We start from the raw sequence: 25065 nt of genomic DNA, 5'->3' as shown, positions 1-25065 counted from the left end.
GTTGCTTCTTGAGATGTCTGAGTAATGGTTTCTGTTTTTTTTGCATTTTAGAGGAAGTTTTAAAATCTGGTCATGCCAGTTCCCTTCACACTTCATTCTTTTTAAATAGTGTTCTGAATACCCTTGCCCTTTGCTCTTCCATTTACATTTTGGGATCAGCTTGTCAAGTACCACAGTGAAAACCACTGGGACTTTTGGTTGGCATTGCATTAATCTATTAACCAGTTTGGACAAAGAGTTGAGACCGAGATCATCTTCTCCATTACACGCTCTTCATTTATTTAGGTCAATAAAGGTGTTGGGTTTTTTTAAATCATCATTTTCTCATTAAAAGGCTTACACAGCTCTTAAGATGTATTCTTACATACTTTATATTGTTTTGTTCCTACCGTAAATTTTATTTCTTAATTACATTTAAATTTTTAAGACGTTACAGCTTGTAGCTGGATGCATGGAAATATAACTGACATTTGCATATTGTTCCAGGGATCTTGATAACTCTTAAGTCTTTTTCTTTCTTTTAAAGATTTTATTTATTTGACAGAGAGAGACACAGTGAGAGAGGGAACACAAGCAGGGGGAGTGGGAGAGGGAGAAGCTGACTCCCCGCGGAGCAGGGAGCCCGACGCGGGGCTTGATCCCAGGACCCCAGGATCATGACCTGAGCCGAAGGCAGATGCTTAATAACTGAGCCACTCAGGCGCCCCGATAAACTCTTAAGTCTTTTAATTTGCCTTGTAGACTCTGGATTTTCACAATCTGATCATATTTTAGTCCATTAACAGATAAGTCACAGAATGATTTTCTAATATTAACCAATTTGCTTCCTGGGATAAATCCAATGCGGTCATCATTCCTTTCCTTATACTTTAAATACAATGTTAGATTTGGTTTGCAAAAAATGCCTATTTTCAGGGCGCCTGGGTGGCTTGGTCATTAATTGTCTGCCTTCAGCTCAGGTCATGGTCCCAGGGTCCTAGGATCGAGCCCCGCATCGGGCTCCCTGCTCCACAGGAAGCCTGCTTCTCCCTCTCCCACTCCCCCTGCTTGTGTTCCTGCTCTGGCTATCTGTCAAATAAATAAATCTTAAAAAAAAAAAAAATGCCTGTTTTCTTATTGGAAGGTGCAGGGAGATTTTATATATCTCCATCAGGTCTAATTTATTAGTTGTGCTATTTAAATCTTCCATGCCCTTCATCATCATGATCGTGTCTTCTTCATGATCTATTAATCAGGGAGGTATGTTTAAAATGCCCATTATATTAGTAGATTAACCTATTTCTCTTTGTAGTTGTAGCCATTTTTTTAATACATGTTTTGGGGTATACGATGAGTCACTTAAGGTGCATAGTTAAGAAGTTCAGAATTGTTCTGTCCTGGCCAATGAAACCCACTGCCCAAGGCAGAGGCTCTATCATGAGTAATCTGGGGAGGAAAAAGGGCTTAATACGGAGAGACTAAGGTTGAGAAAAATAACCTTACCCAAGAACACACAACTCAGTTAAGCTAAAACAGACTTTTGCTCTCAGATTATCTGTATATGATATTCCTTCTACCAAACTATGTTCTTTGAAATCCAAAATGTTTTGGAATTTTAGATTATGAAGACATAAGCCAATAGAGGAAATAAACACACATCAACACACACAAAGAACTGACTCTAGTAGAAAAGTTTTATGCTCAGTAAAAAAAAAAAAAAAAATCTGCTAAAAGAAGGGAGAGGATTTAAATAACTCCCTATGTGGCTGAAACAAAAAGCTGACGGAGGAAACTGTCAGGTGATTTCAATGCAGAGAGTAAAAGACAGTCATGGAATCCTGCTGTGTGCGGTAATCAAAAAGAAGGTACCAGTACAACACAGGTCAGGTTTTAAGAAAGAACAGGATGACAACTGGCATTCTGAGAACACAGCAGGAAGGACACTTGAAGAGAGAAAGCAAGAGAGACTAAAACTGTAAAGTGAGATTTCAAAAAACCTAGTGAATAATTATTAATTTCATAGCAAGAAACCACAAAGGGTTATTTTTTAAAAGTGTGGTATCATCAATGCAAAAAACCACCAAGTCAGAAACTTTTGATAAAGGTCCACAATGTGCCAGTGTTTAAAGAAAAACAACATATACATATGTACATATGTATACATACTACATACATATGCAGAGCAACTAAATGTATATAATTAAATACACACACCACACCGTTTTTTTTTTTTAATCACTGGTACAAGGTCAAGATGGACACTGACCCTGCCAGCTGATTAACCAGCTGACAGAACAGACAATGTGCTGAGGGTGGTTATTATTTAGGAGGCATTATGAATATACTGAAAGCAAATCATATGTTCTGTATAACAAGTTACTGTGAACCAAGTATCAACATAACAAGCCAAGGACATCTGTACAAGATTTATTTCATTAACCACAATGTTTTCGAGTGATGGTATACACCCTTAATACAGAAGGAGTGAATCCAAATCCATCAAGAGTTAAAGGTCAGAGCCAAAGTCAGTGGCTTTAATCCCCAATCAGTAAGAGTTTCATCCACCATTTTGTTTTTCTTGGATTGATAAAAGAGATGGTGCACAGAACACCCTGTTCTAAGCTCCACCATGCTTTCCAACAAATAAGCACCACCAGGGACTAGACTTCATTGCTTCATCCTTGCTCTGGCTGTGCTGGTGGGTGGCAAGAGCCTCTTGTCTGCATTTGACCTCCTATTTATTCATAAGCATTCCTGTTTCCAGCCATAACTCCCCACAACTTCACATTTGAATAATTTCTCCTGAATCGCATGGTCTTAATATTGACAACCAGGGCTAATGAGAGCGATTAAATTGCCATCTGTTTAACAAAACATACCCTTCAAAGAATATCCACAGTCTTATTGCATTTAGTACATCGTCACCACATTGAAATGACATGTTAGAATCAATACAAAATATTTATTTTTTTTCCAAACCACAAAATTTACCCCAGAGCCACACTATAAATTTCCTAGAATTATAAACCATTAACATTTTTCTAAACAATGCAGTCCAACCAGAAATGAAGATAATTTTCGACCAGCAGGGGTACAATGTATACTGAGGTCCTGTAAGAATGTACCTCTGATGAGGATTTTCTCTAATGCTCCCACAGCCACACTATCAACATCAGCAGAAATAGTCTATGTACTTGTGCCACTCGGCTCTGTAAAGAAGTTCAAAATAGGATCTTGGCCAGGCAAGGAGGAAAAGTGTCAGTGACCGAGTTCATCAAAACTAAGGGGACAAAACAGGTATCATTACCCTTGAAAAAGAACAGGGGTCCTTTCATCGATTCTGGTGGCCAGAAACTAGGACAAATTTCCACTAGGCAATGAAAGTAACAAGAAAGCCATTTCTCCAAGAACTCCTATTTTAACTTCTGATAAACGTGAACTTCATCTTATGCAATCTTACTGAAAACTGCAACCACAACCGAAAAGGCCCTATAAACCTATTCTAGGTGTCAGTCAAGGGATTCACATTCTGATCTTACATTTTGAAGTCCCCTTAAGAGGCCTAGACCTGGAGTAAAGTAAACATAATACTCTGAAGCGCAATGAGACACCATAAAAAAAAAAAAAATCAGCTCAAAACATCCCAACTGACTGGATACCTAATGTAGGTTTTTTGTTTTGCTTTTTAGTTTTAGAATTTTTTAATACCTCAGATTAGTGTATATTCATAAAACAATGTTCAGTTATTTTTAATAATAGCTTCTTCTTAAACAACTGAATTTTAGCTCAAGGGCAATGCCCCTATAATAATCATGGAAATAATTAACTGCTATAAAACAGAAAAAACACAGAAGAAAATATAGCCAGTCTCAATAAGAAAAGAAGACAAAATCTGGAAGTGCTACTCTGGAGATTAAACAGGCTTATTTAAATACTATGATACAAGTGCTCCTGCTCACTTTATACTGCAGAAACCAATCGTGTTTGCTAGATCACCATGACCTTTGCTAGTACGAGTGCACAGACCACCATTCTGAAGCTCTCCTTTTGTGCTGAAAAACGTTCAAGTCCCTTGTTTGGTCAGTAATGAATATTGCAAGGTGATGCATGTGCAAACTCTTCCTGAGGAATTCTTCACGTGTGCAAATTTGCAACCCGACAGAAAGCACGGAGTCTGCACTCCAGGGGAGTGCGGCTTACATGGCTGGGGCACTGGAGACACACACAGCAGTAATGCCATGGGCGCCCATTCTCCTGACATCTCACTTACCGCTCAGTTTCCGTCCTATACCCCAAAGAAGGGGAGAGGAACTGCCTCAAACTTGTGAAAGGGACAGGAAAAAAAAAAAACTTTCCCACAAAATTTAATAATGCACAACTCATGCATCCAGGTTTGTGTTTCTTCTAAATCTACCTAAGAACTACTAGATTAAGAGTCACACTCTACGAAGTTTTGCCTTCCGCCCCACAGAAAAAAAAGCAGTAGCTCCTGTCAGGTTAGGGTGCAGCTGTGACAACAGAGACCAGGAGAGGACACTGTTACTGAAGAATAAGGCCAACTTTTAAAGTAAGTACCGTCTCTCAAAACCATAGTCATTTACTTTGACGGGTCATTGTTCAGGTGACCGAGCTGCCTTTCTTTCGGGGAGTCTAGCTTCAGGCTGCACATACACACCAGTCGGGCTCGCCGGATCAACTACATGTAGCCTAATGAGACAATCAGTGTATAATTTTCTGTCCTCGGTGATTTGGGCCCCACAAAAGCTAGGATTTAACTGGGGTGGAAAAACTAGACACTGTACTGGCAAGAAAAATACAAGTAAACATGAGAAGAAAATACTTTCTGGCCAACCGAGCTTAGTCAATACAAAATGGAGGGCAAATCTTAATTTCCTCTCCTGTTGCAAACCAAGAATTTTGTTAAACCCAATTAAATAAGCAAGGTCAATTTCTACTTAAAATAAAGAAATAGGTTTTTCATCCTGCAATGCACCTCAAGGGGCCAAGATGAGTAACAAGTCACATACACTAGGAGGATGCATGTATTTCTATAGTGCCTTCCACTCACGGCTTTGCAGTACTAAGCCCTGGCCCACTGTGAGCTGCAGTCGCTGCGCAAATATTTAGAGAGACTAAATTTTGCAAACTTGGCCCACTTTTTGCTAACACATACATAATAATAATAAAAGACAATATAAAATCTTTCTCCATTAACTTAATAATGCAAAAGCATCAGAAGATTTTAATGCCAGTTCACATCATAATATAATGCTTTTATAGAGAAAGTTCCATTGTTGGCCAAAGAATACTCTCCCAGAAAAAGCATTTGGGCACATTATTAGGATAATGAAGAACTCATCCACATTTAAAGAATCATCCCAATTTTATTCCTTTCAGAAGTATTATTAAAACCACTCAGGAGAGATGTTAGTCGCAGGTGTTATTTATAAGCCCGCAGCGAGCACTCCATGGCAAGGAGTAAAATTTGGACTTCACGATGGAATGCAATTCTTCCTTGACACCACAATGTTACTGGGGTAGCAAATCAACCTATACAGGGCACAGTGAGAGCCTGTATATATTCTTACAGTAATTCAGTGTTTATCAATACAATCTAAGATGCTCACAGAGTTAAACAAGTCCAATCCAAAGTCCTCTGCAAAATCCACCAACTCTGGTTTGTTTAAGTACTTAAAAAATAAATCTGACACCCTTTACGTTTACTTCTCAGAACAATAATTTTACAAATAGAGGACTTCTATTAGATGACTTCCTTGCTCCTATCATCACACTTCAAACTCTCCCATCCAGCCTGCTCGTGAAAAAAGACAAACTGAATCGGCAGAGGCACCTATATGAGAAACCTGACAATCAGAAGTGTGACACTATCCCTGATACATCTTGTTTTGCCCCAAGTTCTCTGAAGAGGTAAATATTAGTGTGACATAGCCAAACAGAATCAAGCATATGCTCAATTTAGAGTCAAGCAAAATTGAGAAAATATTTTCACCTGCCACATCTATTTTTCTTTGCCTTCCAAAAACAACTAGAATAAGCTTTGGAGTCTTTTGTAAGAAACTAAACAGCACTGTGGGTACAGAAAAAAAACAAAATATAGCTGTGTCACAGGTGGAAGGAAGCTTGAAACAGCAGTGCTACTTCTCTATTATACTTGAATATAATGCTAAAAAAGATGCAAACTGCAGACTTTTTTTTTAAAAAGTACCTACTCACCCATTTAAAATGAAATGGATCCGGAAGCCCACACCAATTATTATATTTGGATTTAATAACCATATCTGCTTCCTAGAGCACCACAGTAACTAGCTGTTACCACTGGAAATTTCTCCACAATACTAAAAAGGGAGCTTAGTGCTAAAGTACAGCCCACCCCTACACTAGCATCATGCCAATACTCCAGCAGCTGGTGAAATCATGTGAAGTGACAGAGGGAATGGATATGTTCTACAAGAGTTGGTCCCCAACATGAATATGAACATGCCACGGTGAGGCAGGGGGAGATCTGACCAATGAGCAACACACTTCTATTTTCCCACTTACTTAGCATCCTGCTACAAAGTCACACCTGACATCTTAGTGGGTTAGTCTGTGATACCATAAACTTTTTCAGGAAGCATTTGTGAGTTGAACATCATGGTCACAGAGTTGCAAAGTGCACAAAGCTCAAGGCACACAGTAGAAAAAAGTTGTGAACTGGTGAGGGGAAAAGTTATAGCAGAAGCCAAGTTAGCATTTTCCTTTAACAAGACTTTCTAATGCTAAACTCTTTTAATGACCAACTCTTTTAAAAGGGGTTTGTTTTGGTAATGGGTGAAAAACACTGTATTGTAATGATCTGCTTGATTTTAAAGCAAAAGAGATCCTGATGTGTAAAGCCAATATGCTGAAGTGCCAAGTCCACAAATGAACAAAACAAGTGCTTTAAAAAAAAAAAGATTCTTCGGCTCTTATATTTTTGGAGGAAGCTGCTGATGTCGGCTGCTGGATTTCCCTTAGCAATGGTCACTTTTCAAGACGCTTGTTCCTCATGGAATCTGTAGATAAACTCATTAAAAGATTGTCCCATTTCAAAATCATCCCCAAGTCTAGCAGCAACTGACTGTTTTTTTTGTTAGTTTTTTTGTTTTTTAAAATTACAAACCAAAGTAAGAAGTCCAACATCCTCTTCCAAGAACAACTTTGTGACAGAGCTCCTGAGTGTCTGCAGGCCCCCCCCGCTGTGCTCCGAATACAGTCTCTGCAGCTCCAGTGTGTCCTCTTTTCGGGAAGGAAAGTACATTCAATACATTCACTATCTGTACCCTCTGGAACTTGCACATGCTGATGAGCTGTCTGGAAAAAAAAAACATTGCAACGGGAAAAAGTATGAATAGCAGACAGCATTTGATAATGGTAAGAATCTCTTTATTTAATACATATTTCTCTCTCACCCTTCTCTCAATCCCCAAAAGGAGATTTAAAAAAAAAAAAAAAAAAAGCTGGCTGAAGTGTAAGGGGCTGTGTCATCAGGAACTGTATCATCATTCCATTCTAGTAGAGACTCCAGAATCTGGGAGGCTCTTGACAGCTGCTGAAAACCACTGCCACAAACCAGACTCCAGCGCTGCCACAACCCGCAGAACAGTCTGGCGTCAATCACAGAGTGCCTCGTGAGGCCACCATCAAGAACACTGCGGATTTCATTATACTCACCGCACGGTCCCCACCAGGAGCTGCCTGACATAACAAAACCATCAGAAATGGTAAGGAACATCATTACTTACTATAAGCCAACTCATCCCCAGCTCTTTTCCGGGACTGGTCACCTCTGGGGATAAGAAAAGAAGGAATCAACAGAACACTCAGACATCTTCAAACACCAAAACAGGAGAAATGAAAGAACTGATAACAGAAGTAAAGCACATATTTCAATTCTAACAACCTATCTTAAAACAGACACTAAACTTAAACAGTAGTACAGTCATATATAACATGAATATTCTTAGCTAAAAGGTGCTGCCTTTTAAATATAGAAAGCTATTAAATGAAGGAAGGGTTATCTATAAAAGTGGCTTACACTGGGTTCTAGAAAACAGGTTCAGACTAAAAATGTCTTTGAAGATAAACCTGAATTCTGCTACCAACATCCCTAGTGACCTGGCATATACTAGGACAAATTTCAGATATGAATCCAAAATGTTCCCCCCAAACGTTCCCCCCTTTTTAAGGAGGCTCCACCCCAGTGTGGAGCCCAACATGGGGCTTGAATTCATGACCCTGAGATCAAGAGTCAGATGCTCAACTGACTGAGCCACCCAGGCACCCCTCCCCCAAAAAGCCTTATTATAAGACCAAACACTGCTTAAGGCTTTGAAAAATCTCAGAATCTTAATGTATACGAATGCCCTTCCCGCAGGTGGGAGAACACGAACCTTCACATGTATTAAGCAGTTCATCTTCAACACCTATAGAAGTTCTAGTTCCATTTTACAGATAAGGAAATAGAGGTCCTGATTAGGTCCTGTGCTGCCTGATAAATCCTAGTTTTATCTCTCTGGTTTCTCAGACAATAATCCAGACAAATAACTAAAATGCTCGAGTAATGAGTAATAACAATGGATTTGCTAGCTTTTTCTTGCTCAGTCCCTCAGTGGCATCTACACAGTTCATCTCCTCTTTCCCAAAACAGTTTTGGCTCCACCCAACACTGTCCTTGGCCACTGTTTCTTCTCCGTGTATATATTTGGCTTAGTCTAAGACAGCAATCATACCAGCCTGTGACTTGAAATACTATCCATATGCCAATGACTCCCAGATTTCTGTCTCCAGCTCTCATTTCTTCCCTACACTTCAGACTTGTAGGTCCAACTGTCTCATCACCACTGTCACTTGGAAGATTGATAAATACTGCCAGTGTACCATGGTCAGTGACTCCACTCGATCCCCACTCCTTCTCCAGTCTTCCTCAATAAATGGTACTACTAGCCACCCAATTACTCAGACCAAAATCCTAGCTCATTCTTGATTTCTTTCTTCCTCTCATTCCAGAGCACTCTGTAGCAAAACATAATCCAAAATCAAACACTTCCCAACAACTCCCTGGCTACACTCCCAACCTTCGCCACTATCATCTCTCCCCCACACAATCTGCAAGAGTCTTATTATTAGTCCAGACCAGAGCCAGAGCAATCTTATGTAAAAGCATAAATTAAATTATTTCATGCCTCTGATTAAAGCCCTTCAGTGGCTTTCCATCACAGTTAAGAATCAATTCAAATTCATTTCCCAGTCCTATGAGACACGGCTCTTGCCTACCTCCCCACCCTCAACTTCTACCTCCGCTCACTGTACGTCAGCCACGCTGGCTCTCCTTCTTCCCTGGCACATGCTAGCACTTTCATACTTCCCATTTTCTCTGCCTGTAGCATGCCTGCCGCCAGTTAGCCATGTGGCTGTCTCCTTATCACCTACGTACGTCCTCACTGGAATGTCTCCCCCTCGGAAGGCATGTCATCTCCAGTTAGCTGGACCAGCCCTTCACTCATGCCCTGTCACTCACTCCCTCTTTATCCCACACTCTGTCTCAATTTCTTCACAGCACTTTTTATTATTTGAAGTAATTTGCTTACACGTTTGTTGTTTATCTCCTAACATTACAGCATAAGCTCCAAAAACACAGGAACTTGTTTACCCAGTACCTAGAACAGTGTCTAGCAGAAAATAAATATTTACTGAATTAACAAATCAGTGAATAATTGATAAATGGCCTCTACAGACAGACTATGAAGATGCTAGCCCAAGTAATTATTTCATGCTTCAGAGTGATCTTCTAGATTAGCAGTTTCCCTCTCCCTTTCTCTGGCTGTGCTTAAGACCAGGACAGAAACCTCTTGCTGGCCGAGGTGAGGAGTCTCAATGACCAGGCAGGAAGAGAAGATGTCAAAGGGCCTCCAAAGAGATCTTCTCTAGGTTGGGCATTTAGAGAAAAACATGCACCACATTTGGCATGAACCAGCCTTAGACGGCCTACAGAGCTCTTAACACCTGTGTCCTAATGCCCTTTTTAAATACCTCCTGTTAACACTATGCCTACAAAGCCAGTTGGCATCTCGTATTATTATTTACGCTTATGTATTACCTTACATGAGTACCATCACAGTAATATTCATCAAATATTCTGAAACAAGTAAGTTAATGCTGATCAAAAAGGAAGACAGAGGATTTTATATCTAGAACCTCAACTTCTATAGATAACCTTCATTCCCACACCTGAAAGGTTAAATAAAAACTGAACGTGCAAAAATAATAGGAGAAAAATGTAGATGTGAAAACAACAGAAGGCAGAGAGAGAATGTAGATGTGATCTACACAAGAGGCTGCCAAAGATACCTCCTAATGCCCCACATCTGGAAAGCTATGGCTGCCCTCAAAACCAGACCCCTGTTACTAAATGAAAAAGTGCCAATTTTAGAGTGACCCTCTCAGTTAAAAAATCAACAATACCCCTACAAGGTACCATTTTGTTCCAGAAATCAAAGTAACAATTACTCTGCAAAATACTTGCCTTTAAAAGCTATTTGGTACGAGCTTTGAAGAGGCCCAACAGGCTGGTTTGAAAGAGAATGTTCCATCTGAGGGCATGCACGTTAGAAGTTCCCAAACAAGGTTCCCTCCATAATGTAATCTCAGACACCAACCTGCCCTCCCCCACCCTCCAATAATCAATTCAATTACCCAGATAACTGATAAAAACAAAATGTTGCTCTTAGCTTATATGTTAATTCTAGCTTACAAATAAGTATATTTCCATGTATCTAAAGATGCTGCATATAAATTCCAGCTCAAATGAGAAATACCCATTAACTATAATTGAGGATATATTTGACAACATTCACAACATTTCCAAAACACTTTGAAGACATCCTGTGCCATCTACATCAAAGCTGGGTGCTGCCTTTCAGGACCATACCACGTAAACAAAACACAGTCCTAAATGAAAAAATAGTTTGCAAAGCTGAACAGGAATCATGTGACTTGTTAGGCATAAACCATAAAATGACTGCTCAATCGGAACAGCCAGTAACAGAATTCTTGTTGGATAGCCTATACTATATTCTCAAGGTTTTCTGCACCAGTGGACACCATTTCTTCCAAAACAATCCTAGTCAAATAATGATCAAAGGCAGCATCAGGTCTGCCAGGGCAGAATGTGGAAGGCCCATACACAAGAGCTGGAAGCATAGGCAGATTCTCTCTCAGCTGCTAAGTATAGGACGGGTGCACATCCTTTCCGATGGGTCTGGGCCAGCTCAGCAGTGGACTGCAGGAAGTCCGAGAATGCAGGTTAGGCAGGACCTACAATGTGCAAAGTACCCACCAGAATAATTTGTAAGGCAGACTTCAGTTCTCATATTAATGTATAATATGTTGTTAATTCTAGAAATGGCCCAATTTGGTTTGTACAACAGTTTAATCGTATCACCTCTTGGAATACTAACGTTTAAATGCAGCCCTGCACCCTGGTCTCTTCTTTCAGTTCCAAAATTAGGATTAGGAAAATATCTCTGGATATGTTTACACAGTTCTACACACTGTTGTGGAAGGTGAGTTCAAGGTGTTCAGAGCAATCCACAAGAGCTATCTTATAATACATTGCTTCATAGAAATAGAAGTTTTCAGAAGCTTGTTTATTTTTTAAAGGTATCAATAAACTCACCTCTAAAATTAAAAGAAAACATTCAAATAAAAACATGAATCAAAGCATAAAAGACTTCAATATTATGGTAAGTCTAGAGAAAACCATAAAAGGTAGACTCAGATTATTTTGCATTTACTTAATTTAAGAAAAAACTTTTAACTGTAATTCAAAACCCATAAGCCATAAAGAAAAAACCTGATAAAGTTACACAAAAATAAAAAACTTCTGCATGACTTAAAATAAAACAAAAAACCACCATAAGCAAAGTCACAAACTGCAAAAATCAACTGACTTATCTTGGGCAGAGAATCAATCTCTTCAACATAGAGCTCCTAGAATTCAAGGAAGAAAGGCTAACGAATAGAAAAGTGAGCAAAGGGCATAAACAGGCCATTTACAGGAAAAGAAATACAAACCTGGTAATATTCTCAGCTTCACTCTTAGTAAGAGAAATGCAAATTAAAACAATTTTTCGGAGTAATTATTTTTCACCTGCCAGACCAGTGAAAATCCAAAAGCCTAACAATATACTCTACGAGCAAGGCCATGAAGAAGAGGAACTTTTCAAACTGTGCTGGTGGATATGCAAAATGGCACAATCCCCCATGAAGGGCAATTTGGCGATATTAATCAAAGTTACAACTGACTGACTTCTTGATCCAGCAATCCCACTTATCGGAATTTACTCTCCATATATACCTGCAACAGGTACACAATTATGCATGTACAAGGGTATTCATCACAGCATTCTCTATCACAGCAAGACTGGAAATCATTCCAATTGCCATCTGCAGGGGACTGGTTAAACAAGTTCTATCTACACAACAGAAGGGGTAAGAAAGGAGTAAAAGTAAAAAAACTAAGAGTGAGGCTGAGAATATTACCAGGTTTGTATATTGTGTTTGTGTTTGCTTGTATCTGTATATTAAAAGAAGTACTGAAAGGAATCATAAGGAACTAATAAAATGGCCACCTAAAGGGGTAGGAATAGATGGGGAAACAACTAGGAGCAAAACTTCTCAATGTGTACTTTCTGTATCATCTTTACTTTTGAACCACATGAATATAATAGCTCTTCAAAAATAAGTAAAATTACTATAGCATTAAACGGGCTCATTCTGTATATGAAAATAATACTGCTATTAGAAATATTGTAATTAATGTCAGAAAACACCTGACCACTGGACTTGAGGGAGGAAAATCAGCTGCTTACATTCCAGCATTTTCTATGGCCTTGCCTTCCCTTAACTTGACCCAAGAAAGTCAGGTCTGCCAGACCTACCTACACAGCTTCCATGAGCCTTTCCCGTATGAGCTGCCAGTGAGTGGGGTCACTGAGTAGGGATTACTCAGTGACCCCACGTCCACAGGAATACAGATGGCACCAGGACAAAAGGGGAATAAATACCAATGCATGAGGCTGCAAAGAACAGGTTTTTCGGCTTTCTTTCCTAATCTGTGCTGAGACTAGAGACAGTAAAAACGATCTTGGTCAAGACTGGTATTCTGAGATGTAGCTTGGCCTCAGAACCTATGAAAGAGAATGTCCATCCCCAGCCCTAGTCAGGTAAGCGAGTCAATATTCAACCTACTATTTATGATCACAACTATACCTCAGGGAGAAACCTAGGCGTCTAACTTTCCATAACTTTCTTCCTTTAATGTCAGGAATTCAAATAAGAGAAGATATGTAAAAGTGCTACCTTACTGCACCCTTCAATGATTTGGTGAGGCAACTGGGTGTTTTCCCATAATATAATCTATTTTGGTTGAAAATTCGCACTTTGCAAGATTTTCTGGGATATAGCTAAGATCCTGAATCGCAAATTTTAGAAAAATCAGCCACATGTATATATCAAAACCAAGGAAGGCAAATTTTCTGGATACATACAGAGATATCCTACTTTTTAAGAAGAAACAAGTAGAATTTAGGGCAGAAGTAAAAATACGAAAACCAGAACTGAAAAGCCATTTTACTGGTTTAGTCATAAACTAGTCATTTGCTAGTTCATTCATAAAACTACATTATAACTAATCATAACATCCCACCAGTGCTGAGAACAATGTAGAGGGTCACAACTGGAAGAGCGCTTATAGGCCTCCCAGCCTCACTGTCCCTCCAGTGAGAGCACCTTTCTTCTAAATCCATGTTTAGTGAAGGGCAGCTTCCATCAAATCAAATCCCAACTTCACCATTTCCACAGGCAGCTAACCCCCTCCCCCAGCAACATCACCGTGATTGCTCAATGGCTGTTTCCCATTCTAAGAACCCTGGCCTCCCTCCCTTGCCAAGCCAAACCAGCCGAAGGAAATGGACATATTTTCTCAAAAAGGAAAGAAAAAAAACTTGCCTCGTAAAACCATTCTGTATAAGTTCTCTTTGAAGTTTCTGATCTTCAGCAGCATATTCAGAAAGTTCAGATTCCACAGCCGGAGGGAGAATGTTTGGAATAAATTTAGAAAACAGAGTTGGAGCCATCTGAACCCACTCTGTGAGGGAAGGAAAAGATTCATTAAGGAAATCATAAAGACAAATTAAATGAAAAAGGGAAACTTTTCTTTTGTTCAAAGAATATATGTATTAAACCGAACTTAAAGTGGGGAAAAAATTAGTGCAAGCCCATTCTGATAAGGAATATACGAACAGATTAAATGTCCTTTCTAAAAAGAATTTATAGTACAAAGCAAGCAGATATTTTTACATTTTGCTGATAAACACTCTCTTACCCTTATTCTGTGAATACTAAATATAAATAACATCCACCTGTATCAAGGGCATGCTAAAACTAGCACTCCCCCATCCTTGTTGCTGGTCCTAATTTAGCACTGTTAAACCCCTGTTAGATTCTTTTAATCCTGCCCTTTCAAATTTTCCCTTTGGAAAACATCTTGGCTGTATAGATCGAAAACCACAAAATGTCAATCTGTATTTAATCCAGTGAGCGCAACGCTTTAAAAATTGTAATCTGAGTAAATAATTCTAAATCTTAAAAAAAAAAAAAAAAAACAAGGGGCACTTGGGTGGCTCAGTCATTAAGCATCTGCCTTCGGCTCAGGTCATGATCCCAGGGTCCTGGGATTGAGCCCCGTGTCGGGCTCCCTGCTCAGTGGGAGCTGAGCTCCCTCTCCCACTCCCCCTGCTTGTGTTCCCTCTCTCACTGTGTCTCTCTCCGTCAAATAAATAAAATCTTAAAAACAAGCCATGTTTGATCCTGTGCAGTGCTGGATGCTAGGTCAATGGTAAGTAAAAAGTGTCCAACAGGAGAATAGTTAAGTTAGACATGACCAAAACAAAACAACAACAAAAAAAACAAGTACCACAAAAAACAAGACCAGAGCCAATCCACTCATCCCTTGTATAAACTCATGGCAAAATGTTCTCAACAGTGTCCCTCCTTCCAGCTCAACTCAAATATACCTTTAGAGTCTCAATACGGAGACCTGGAGAACCACTGACCCACCAGGGAGGGGTGGCAGGAGTCAAACTGATCTGCCATTTTATGGAACTCCAGGAAATCATTAAAATGAAGATGAAGAAATCAAAGAAAAGTGTGTGTATTAAACGAAGAAGGGCAGGATAGGAGAGTTGGCACTGTGCCTAAACTAAGCTTCCTAAAGATCAGATGGAAACATACCAAAAATTCTAAGAGTCATAAGAATCTCCAAGGATTAGGACCCAGGAATTTAGTTTAAAAAACTTCCTTGGGTGATTCAGATGCATTCATTATATGAAGATCGGCACTTGAGAACCAGTACAGTGGACTCAACTTTTTACACTTAAAATTCAACTTTTAAAATATTTTAACCTTAATCTGTCAGGTGAATAAAACTACTTCAACAAACCAGGAAGAGAATGGGTACTGGCAAGACGTGTAAATGTCAAAATATTTTTAATAGTATCTCAGAAAATGCCTAGTGCAGCAAAAGGTTAGTCTCTGATAAAATTCTCCTTTTCAAAAGGACAACTCTCAAAGACAGAATTCTCCTCACAAGTAGTATGAATCCTATTACAAGAGCTCAAACCTGGATAAAACAGCATTTGGATAAACATGTATCTGTGAGTTTTTCTACCCTTAGTGATTAGTTTTATTTTGCCATTTTGTTATTTATGATAAAATCCAGAGCTGATAAAGCTGCCTACTCTTTAGAGACAGAATTTAGAAATGTGTTTAATACCACATTTGGATGATTCCAAAATAAAAGAAAAAAAATCATTCATAACCTAGCACTAAAAGAAAAATTCATGAGCCATTTTTATCACATTTAGTAAAATGAATACAAAACTGAGAAACTAGAAACATCAGTTTATTGGACATATGTAATATTTTTGCTACCTTATAGAAGTAATTGCTAAGAAAAACTTGTTTATGAAGTAGAGTAAGACCCGATGCAAATTTAAGTTAACATGACATCAGGATATTCTAGAAGACCCTAACTGCTTAAAGCAGCCTGGGAAAGAAGGTATTTCTGACATCACAGTCTACCCACAATGCCACAGTTTTTAATTTGTTTCCATTTAGCGAACTAAATTCTGACGTATCTTTCAAATTATTTAAGCAAACAATCAAGCCATCAGTTAATTAAAATAACTACTGGACCTAACTGGATAGTAATAAAAACAGCTAATGTTAGCCACGCTTATTATCAGGTACTATGTTAAGCTCTTTAGATAATGTTTTATTTCATTTAACCCTTATAGACAAAAGAATTCCACAGAAAAAGTACTGTCAAAAAAACGTCCCTTATGTTTCTAGATGGGGTAGCACAATGTTCCACCCTGAGAATTTTTGCAGTCTCTTTACTATGGGCTTTTAAAACATTTGCTAGACAACTGTATGACAAGTTTGAGGTTCTGGCTTACAAACGGGAAGATATATACAAAAACATCTTGGAATTCCTTTAAATTCACAATGGCTTTTTTATTCTAAGATAGATACATTAAGATAATTTACAAACCATGCCTTTGAATATAGTGGTCTTTGATTTTTGGTTCTGCTTTACTGAGTATCTCTCTCCTCACAATACACTTATAAAATGACTGTAATTTTACCAACACGTCTAGATTCCCTACAAGTTACAAAACTGGCCTAAGAAGATGGGAGTTGTGGATGTGTATGTCTATGCATATCTGCAGTGTGGGATACAGGTGAAGGAGAAACTCCACAACAAAAAAGACAGAAATGAATACTGGACATGAGATTCAATTTTATCCAAAACATCTGCTACAAATTATTTCTTGTGTTTCCTAAACTAGTCGGTTTTCCAAGTGAGTCCTGATTTTACATTTCACAATGATAACTGTACTATCTACTCAATTTTTTTTGGCTATAACAAATCCAAATACCATTAGGCCTCAAAAAAACACACAAACACTGCCCTCTTGGATAAGGCTGGAGCTCTCATTAACAAACAAATCAACAAGTCCAACCTCAAAAGAAATGGTGACTGTTTACCTGGTCTGAGAGTATACAGGCCTTTCACAATATTTGCCATAGTTGAAGGTGTGACTTGAAATGGTGTCGACTGGGCTTCTAAAAGTAAAGCTGAAAGAGAAAATGGGTTAAAAATATGATAGAACACAATGATTGTCAAGGTTTCTCTATAATTATTTCTCCCAAAGACGAAAGGGCAAACAAGTGTAAGAAAAGAACAGCCCCAGGGGACAAACCAAGTCTACATGCTAAAGATTTTTTCTAAAAAATCCAATGCAGCAGAGTTCAATCTAACAAGTAAATATGTGCAGGTCTGGTAAAACACTAATGGAGATGATTCAATTCATGGGAATTCTGAAAATAAGCTTTCCAAAAGCAGTAGTATTCATGGTACTTAGCGAGTGAGCTGAAAGTGCTTCCCATTAAGTTCATGAGTCAGAAGATTTACATTTGGAAAATAAAATATTCTCTAACTCCCCCAACCATTGCTCTTTCCCCAAATCACCATATCTGAGGCCCTTGGGATATTTCTGAAGACACATTATTGGTAATTTTAGTAACTACGATCTGAGTCAGAAACTCACATTCCCGAACCCCACAGGTGCGTGTACTTTTTCCTTACTAAACATACAGGCAAGGAATTGCCTGGCTCATCCTCACTTTCTTGACTCTCACAACCACTTGACCCCGACTGACCATGCCAAGTCAGCTTTCTTTTAGGTTACCTTCTCCAACGAAAATTTTATTAGAACATTTATAAATAAATAGGAATAATTCTTCTAAATAACATCATTAACAGATATGAATGTATTCCATCATTTTAGTAGATACAACAAATAACAATGATTCCCGTTAACTTTTAATTTCTCTCAAAGACCACCTGCAATTTACTACCCCCAAAACCCACAAGACTTAGCATAACTTTATGCTAATCAAGGCTTGTAAAGCTGTATAAGCTATGCCTTTGCAAAAAGGAAAGCGCCTCCTCACTTGACCAGCAATGATTTTATAGTTTTCAAACATACAATGCGAGTTACATTTCAATTTATATGATGAAGGCCAGAGGTGCATTTAAGTGTATCCTTCTGATTCTATCAGCAATAGACAGTGATAACTCGGAAAGGCACAGATAAATTTTAAGGATGACAAATGTTAAACACTGCAGAAAATCAAATTTTAGGATGTAATGTTTAATAACTGCAATTCTAAATTTTAGGTTCTGGGAGTCTCTTCCACTCAAGGTTATCTCTAATTACAACATGTGCCCCACACACAGGCTCTATTTCTATTCATTCATTTTCCTACTTTTTGACAATCGTTTTGGCCTTCGTAAGTCTTGTTCCCACTAACTCTTCACATTCAATCACACCTTAATTATGTCATCAAATATATACATTTGGAAATGAAAAAAATGATACATTCACAGATTAAATTATACATAAAATAAATAAAAATTAATTTGGGGAGCGCCTAGGTGGCTCAGTCAGTTAAGCGCCTGCCTTCGGCTCAGGTCATGATCCCAGCGTCCTGGGATCGAGTCCCACATCGGGCTCCCTGCTCATCGGGTAGTCTGCCTCTCCCCTTCTCCCCCAGCCCCCATTCGTGCTCTCTCTCTTTCTTGCTATCTCTCTCTCTCAAATGAATAAATAAAAACTTTAAAAAAATTAAAAAATTAATTTGGGATGGATTAATGAAAAGAATTACATTCGGGAGGAGGAGCAAGATGGCGGAGGAGTAGGAGACCTAAATTTCGTCTAGTCCCAGGAACTCAGCTAGATAGGAGATCAAACCATTCTGAACACCTACCAATGCAACAGGAGATAGAAGAAAAGAATAGCAGCAACTCTCTGAACAGAAAAGCGACCACTTTCTGGAAGGTAGGGTGTGCAGAGAAGGGAATCCGAGGCGATACTCGGGAGGACAGACGGCGAGGGAGGGAGCCTCCATCAGACAATACCGTCAAGTGATAGAGCAGCAGAGCACAAAATTGGAACTTTTAGAAGGCGGCTCCGCTGAGGGACGTCGCTCCAGGGCTAAGCCGGGGTATGTGTGTGTGGAACCCTCGCTGGGACAGTGTGGTCGCAGGACCCTCAGGGTCACAGAAAGACCGGGGGTGCCTGAGTGTGGCAGAGCTTCCAGGTATCGGAGCAGGGAAGCTGGCTGCAGACACAGAGCCGAGGAGCAGGCTCTCAGCTTGGGGTTGCCATAAACCGTGATCCGCGGTACAGTCGGGCCACTGCTCTTCAAGCAGGGACCCAACAAGTGGCAGATCCGGGAAGACTCCCCTTCATCCCCCGGGATGAGCGGCACAGGAGCGCACCACAGGAACCTGCTGGGTTTGGAGACTCCAAACAGGGTCGTGTGCTGGAGAGAGAAACGCTGGGTCACAGGCCAGGTGAGCACGGAGCGTGGCCAGAGAGAGGGGAGACAGAAATGACTGACTGCTTTTCTCTGGGAGCTCACTGAAGAGTGGGGACCCAAGCTCTCGGCTCCTCCGGGTGGAGATTGGGAGGCCACCATTTTCACTCTCATCCTCCAAAGCTGTAGGGAAAATTTGCAGGGAACAAAAAGCTCCTGAGAGCAAACCCGAGCAGATTACTTAGCCCATCCCCCAGCAAGGGCGGTGCAGTTCTTCGTGGGGTAAAGACATTTCAGAACCACTGCCAACAGGCCCCTCCCCCAGAAGATCAGCAAGAACAGCCAGCCAAGACCCATCACTGAGAATGGCAGAACTCCAGCACTAGGGGAATACAGCACACAGAATTCATGGCTTTTTTTCCCATGATTCTTTAGTCTTTCAAAGTTAATTTTTTTTATTTTCCTTTTTCTACATTTTTTTTAATTTTTCTTTTTCCCTTTTTCAACCAACATCTTATCAATCCCTTTCTTTAAAATCTTTATTTTTCATTTTTAGAGTCATATTCTATCCCTTCATTAGTGAACCTTATTTTTGGTATGTATATGTAAGTTGTTCTCTCTTTAAAATTTTGGGATACAGTTTCTTCTAGAAGACCAAAATATACCTTAAATCTCTACTGTATGGCTTTACTCTAGTCTCCTGCCTGATCACATTCTCTCCCCCCTTTTTTTTTTAATTTCTCTTCTTTCTTTTTTCAACCAATTTCTTATCAATTCCTTTTATAAAATCTTTTATAATTTTCATCTTTACAGTCAGATGCCATCCCTTCATCGTATTTACTCTTATTTTCGTACATACATAAGTTTTTCTTTCTTTAAAATTTTGGGAGGCAGTTTCTTCTAAAAGACCAAAATACACCCAAAATCTAGTATGTGGCACTGATCTATTCACCAGTCTGATCATATCTGATCATATCCTTTTTTTTTCTTTTTTCTTTCCTTCCGTTTCTTTTACCCCGGTTTTAGGTCTCTTCTGATTTGTTTAGTGTGTATTTTTCTGGGGACACTGCTACCCTATTAGCATTTTGTTCTCTCATTCATCTATTCTCCTCTGGACAAAATGACAAGACGGAAAAAAAAAACTCAAAAAAAAGAACAAGAGGCAGTACAGACGGCCAGGGACCTAATCAATACAGACATTAGTAAGATGTCGGAACTAGAGTTCAGAATGACGATTATAAAGATACTAGCTGGGCTTGAAAAAAAGCATGGAAGATACTAGTGGAACCCCTTCTGGAGAAATAAAAGAACTAAAATCTAACCAAGTCGAAATCAAACAGGCTATTAATGAGGTGCAATCAAAAATGGAGGCTCTAACTGCTACGATAAATGAGGCAGAAAAGAGAATTAGTGATACAGAAGACCAAATGATGGAGAATAAAGAAACTGAGAAAAAGAGAGATAAACAACTACTGGATCACGAGGGCAGAATTCGAGAGATAAGTGATACCATAAGATGAAACAATATTAGAATAATTGGGATCCCAGAAGAAGAAAGAGAGAGGGGGGCAGAACATATACTGGAGCAAATTATAGCAGAGAACTTCCCTAATTTGGGGAAGGAAATAGGCATCAAAATCCAGGAGGCACAGAAAACCCCCCTCAAAAGCAATAAAAATAGGTCAACACCCTGACATCTAATAGTAAAACTTACAAGTCTCAGAGACAAAGAGAAAATCCTGAAAGCAGCTCAGGACAAGAGGTCCGTAACCTACAATGGTAGAAACATTAGAATGGCAACAGACCTATCCACAGAGACCTGGCAGGCCAGGAGGGACTGGCATGATATATTCAGAGCACTAAATGAGAAAGATATGCAGCCAAGAAGACAATATCCAGCTAGACTATCACCGAAAATAGAAGGAGAGATAAAAAAACTTCCAGGACAAACAAAAACTAAAAGAATTTGCGAACACCAAACCAACCCTACAAGAAATACTGAAAGGGATCCTCTAAGTAAAGAGAGAGCCTAAAAGTAACATAGACCAGAAGGAACAGAGACAATATACAGTAACAGTCACCTTACAGGCAATACAATGGCACTGAATTCGTATCTTTCAATAGTTACCCTGAGTGTAAATGGGCTAAATAAATGCCCCGAACCAAAAGACAAAGTGTATCAGCTTGGAAAAAAAGCAAGACCCATCGATATGCTGTCTGCAAGAGACTCATTTTAGACCCAAAGACACCTCCAGATTGAAAGTGAGGGGGTGGAAAACCATTTACCATGCTAATGGACATCAAAAGAAAGCTGGGGTGGCAATCCTTGTATCAGACAAATTAGATTTTAAACCAAAGACTGTAATAAGAGACAAGGACACTGTATCATACTTAAAGGGTCTATCCAAGAAGAAGATCTAATAATTTTAAATATCTATGGCCCTAACATGGGAGCAGCCCATGTTAATAACAAAATTAAAAACAATTAATAACAAAAGCAAAGAAACACATCGACAACAATACAGTAATAATAGGGGACTTTAACATCCCCCCTCACTGAAACGGACAGATCATCTAAGCAAAAGATCAACAAGGAAATAAAGGCTTTAAATGACACACTGGACCAGATGGACTTCACAGATATATTCAGAACATTCCATCCCAAAGCAACAGAATACACATTCTTCTCTAGTGCCCATGGAACATTCTCCAGAATTGATCACATCCTGGGTCACAAATCAGGTCTCAACCGGTACCAAAAGATTCGGATCATTCCCTGCATATTTTCAGACCACAATGCTTTGAAACTAGAACTCAATCACGAGAGGAAAGTCGGAAAGAACTCAAATACATGGAGGCTAAAGAGCATCCTACTAAAGAATGAATGGGTCAACCAGGAAATTAAAGAAGAATTAAAAAAATTCATGGAAACCAATGAAAATGAAAACACAACTGTTCAAACTCGTTGGGATGCAGCAAAGGCGATCCTAAAAGGAAAGTATATGGCAATACAAGCCTTTCTCAAGAAACAAGAAAGGTCTCAAATACACAACCTAACCCTACACCTAAAGGAGCTGGAGAAAGACCACCAAATAAAGCCTAAACCCAGCAGGAGAAGAGAAATAATAAAGATCAGAGCAGAAATCAATGAAATAGAAACCAAAAGAACAGTAGAACAGATCAACGAAACTAGGAGCTGGTTCTTTGAAAGAATTAACAAGACTGATAAACCCCTGGCCAGACTTATTAAAAAGAAAAGAGAAATGAACCAAATCAACAAAATCATGAATGAAAGAGGAGAGGTCACAACCAACACCAAAGAAATACAAACAATTATAAGAACATATTATGAGCAACTCTATGCCAGCAAATTAGATAACCTGGAAGAAATGGATGCATTCCTAGAGATGTATCAACTACCAAAACTGAACCAGGAAGAAAAAGAAAACCTGAACAGACTCATAACCACTAAGGAAACTGAAGCAGTAATCAAAAATCTCCCAACAAACAAGGGGAAACACTGAGAGCTTTCCCCCTAAGGTCAGGAACATGGCAGGGATGTCCACTATCACCACTGCTATTCAACATAGTACTAGAAGTCCTAGCCACAGCAATCAGACAACAAAAAGAAATAAAAGGCATCCAAATCGGAAAAGAAGTTAAACTCTCACTCTTTGCAGATGATATGATACTTTATGTGGAAAACCCAAAAGACTCCACCCCCAAACTGCCAGAATTCATACAGGAATTCAGTAAAGTGGCAGGATATAAAATCAATGCACAGAAATCAGTTGTGTTTCTATACACCAACAAGACAGAAGAAAGAGAAATTAAGGACTCAATCCCATTTACAATTGCACCCAAAACCATAAGATACCTAGGACTAAATCTAACCAAAGAGGCAAAGAATCTGTACTCAGAAAACTATAGAATACTCATGAAAGAAATTGAGGAAGACACAAAGAAATGGAAAAACGTTCCATGCTCATGGATTGGAAGAACAAATATTGTGAAGATGTCAATGCCACCTAGAGCAATCCACACAATTTAATGCAATCTCTATCAAAATACCATCAACTTTTTCGAAGAAATGGAACAAATAATCCTAAAATTTGTATGGAACAAGAAAAAACCCCGAATAGCCAGAGGGAATGTTCAAAAAGAAAAGCAAAGCTGGTGGAATCAGAATTCCAGACTTCATGCTCTATTACAAAGCTGTAATCATCAAGACAGTATGGTACTGGCACAAAAACAGACACATAGATCAAAAGAACAGAATAGAGAGCTCAGAAATGGACCCTCAGCTCTATGGTCAACTAATCTTCGACAAAGCGGGAAAGAATGTCCAATGGCAAAAAGACAGTCCCTTCAACAAATGGTGTTGGGAAAATTGGACAGCCACATGCAGAAGAATGAAACTGGACCATTTCCTTACACCACACACAAAAATAAACTCAAAATGGACGAAAGACCTAAATGTGAGACAGGAGTCCATCAAAATCCTAGAGAACACAGGCAGCAACTTCTTTGATCTCAGCCGCAGCAACTTCTTCCTAGAAACATCACCAAAGGCAAGGGAAGCAAGGGCAAAAATGAACTATTGGGACTAAATAAAAAGCTTTTGCACAGCAAAGGAAACAGTCAACAAAACCAAAAGGCAACCGACAGAATGGGAGAAGATATTTGCAAATGACGTATCAGATAAAGGGCTAGTATCCAAAATCTATAAAGAAATTATCATACTCAACACCCAAAGAACAAATAATCCAATCAAGAAATGGGCAGAAGACATGAACAGACATTTTTCCAAAGAAGACATCCAAATGGCCAACAGACACATGAAAAAGTGCTCAACATGGCTCAGCATCAGGAAATCCAAATCAAAACCTCAATGAGATACCACCTCACACCAGTCAGAATGGCTAAAATTAACAAGTCAGGAAATGACAGATGTTGGCAAGGATACGGAGAAAGGGGAACCCTCTTACAGTTGGTGGGAATGCAAGCTGTTGCGGCCACTCTGGAAAACAGTATGGAGGTTCCTCAAAAAGTTGAAAATAGAGCCACCATACAACCCAGCAATTGCACTACTGGGTATTTACCCCAAAGATACAAAAGTAGTGATCTGAAGGGGTACGTGCACCCCGATGTTTATAGCAGCAATATCCACAGTAGCCAAACTATGGAAAGAGCCAAGATGTGCATCAACAAATGAATGGATAAAGACGATGTGGTGTATATATATATACAATGGAATATTATGCAGCCATCAAAAAATGAAATCTTGCCATTTGCAATGACGTGCATGGAACTAGAGGGTATTATGCTAAGTGAAATAAGTCAATCAGAGAAAGATATGTATCATGATCTCACTGATATGAGGAATTCTTAATCTCAGGAAACAAACTGAGGGCTGCTGGAGTGGTGCGGGGTGGGAGGGATGGGGTGGCTGGATGATAAGACATTGGGGAGGGTATGTGCTATGGTGAGTGCTGTGAATTGTGTAAGACTGACAAATCACAGACCTGTACCTCTGAAACGAATAATACATTATATGTTTAAAAAAAAAAGAAGATAGTAGGAAGGGAAAAATGAAGG

The 25065-nt window shown here is 39.2% G+C and overlaps 1 protein-coding gene across 2 annotated transcripts in view; it reads right to left on the bottom strand.

The window, feature by feature from the left end:
- Window positions 1–2390: 2390 nt before the first annotated feature.
- Window positions 2391–25065, bottom strand: part of CACUL1 (CDK2 associated cullin domain 1) — an 82331-nt gene continuing 59656 nt past the window's right edge. The window contains exons 6-9 of one of the 2 annotated variants that reach the window (XM_028121740.2): window positions 17131–17220; window positions 14029–14167; window positions 7764–7807; window positions 7208–7332 (exon numbers count right to left, since the gene is read on the bottom strand). In XM_028121740.2, the coding sequence (XP_027977541.1) occupies window positions 7292–7332; window positions 7764–7807; window positions 14029–14167; window positions 17131–17220 (314 nt within the window). In that variant the 3' untranslated portion in view covers window positions 7208–7291. Of the gene's footprint in view, window positions 7333–7763; window positions 7808–14028; window positions 14168–17130; window positions 17221–25065 lie in introns of both variants that reach the window. The other variant, XM_088019790.1, reaches the window with a different exon arrangement.

This window comes from Eumetopias jubatus, unplaced genomic scaffold, assembly GCF_037043125.1.
Source record: "Eumetopias jubatus isolate StellerSeaLion01/CBP00866 unplaced genomic scaffold, mEumJub1_p1.0 scaffold_17, whole genome shotgun sequence".
In the NCBI taxonomy this organism is placed as follows: domain Eukaryota; kingdom Metazoa; phylum Chordata; class Mammalia; order Carnivora; family Otariidae; genus Eumetopias; species Eumetopias jubatus.
The sequence above is the reverse complement of the archived record's forward strand: the minus strand, read 5'-3'. Positions and strand labels throughout refer to the sequence as shown.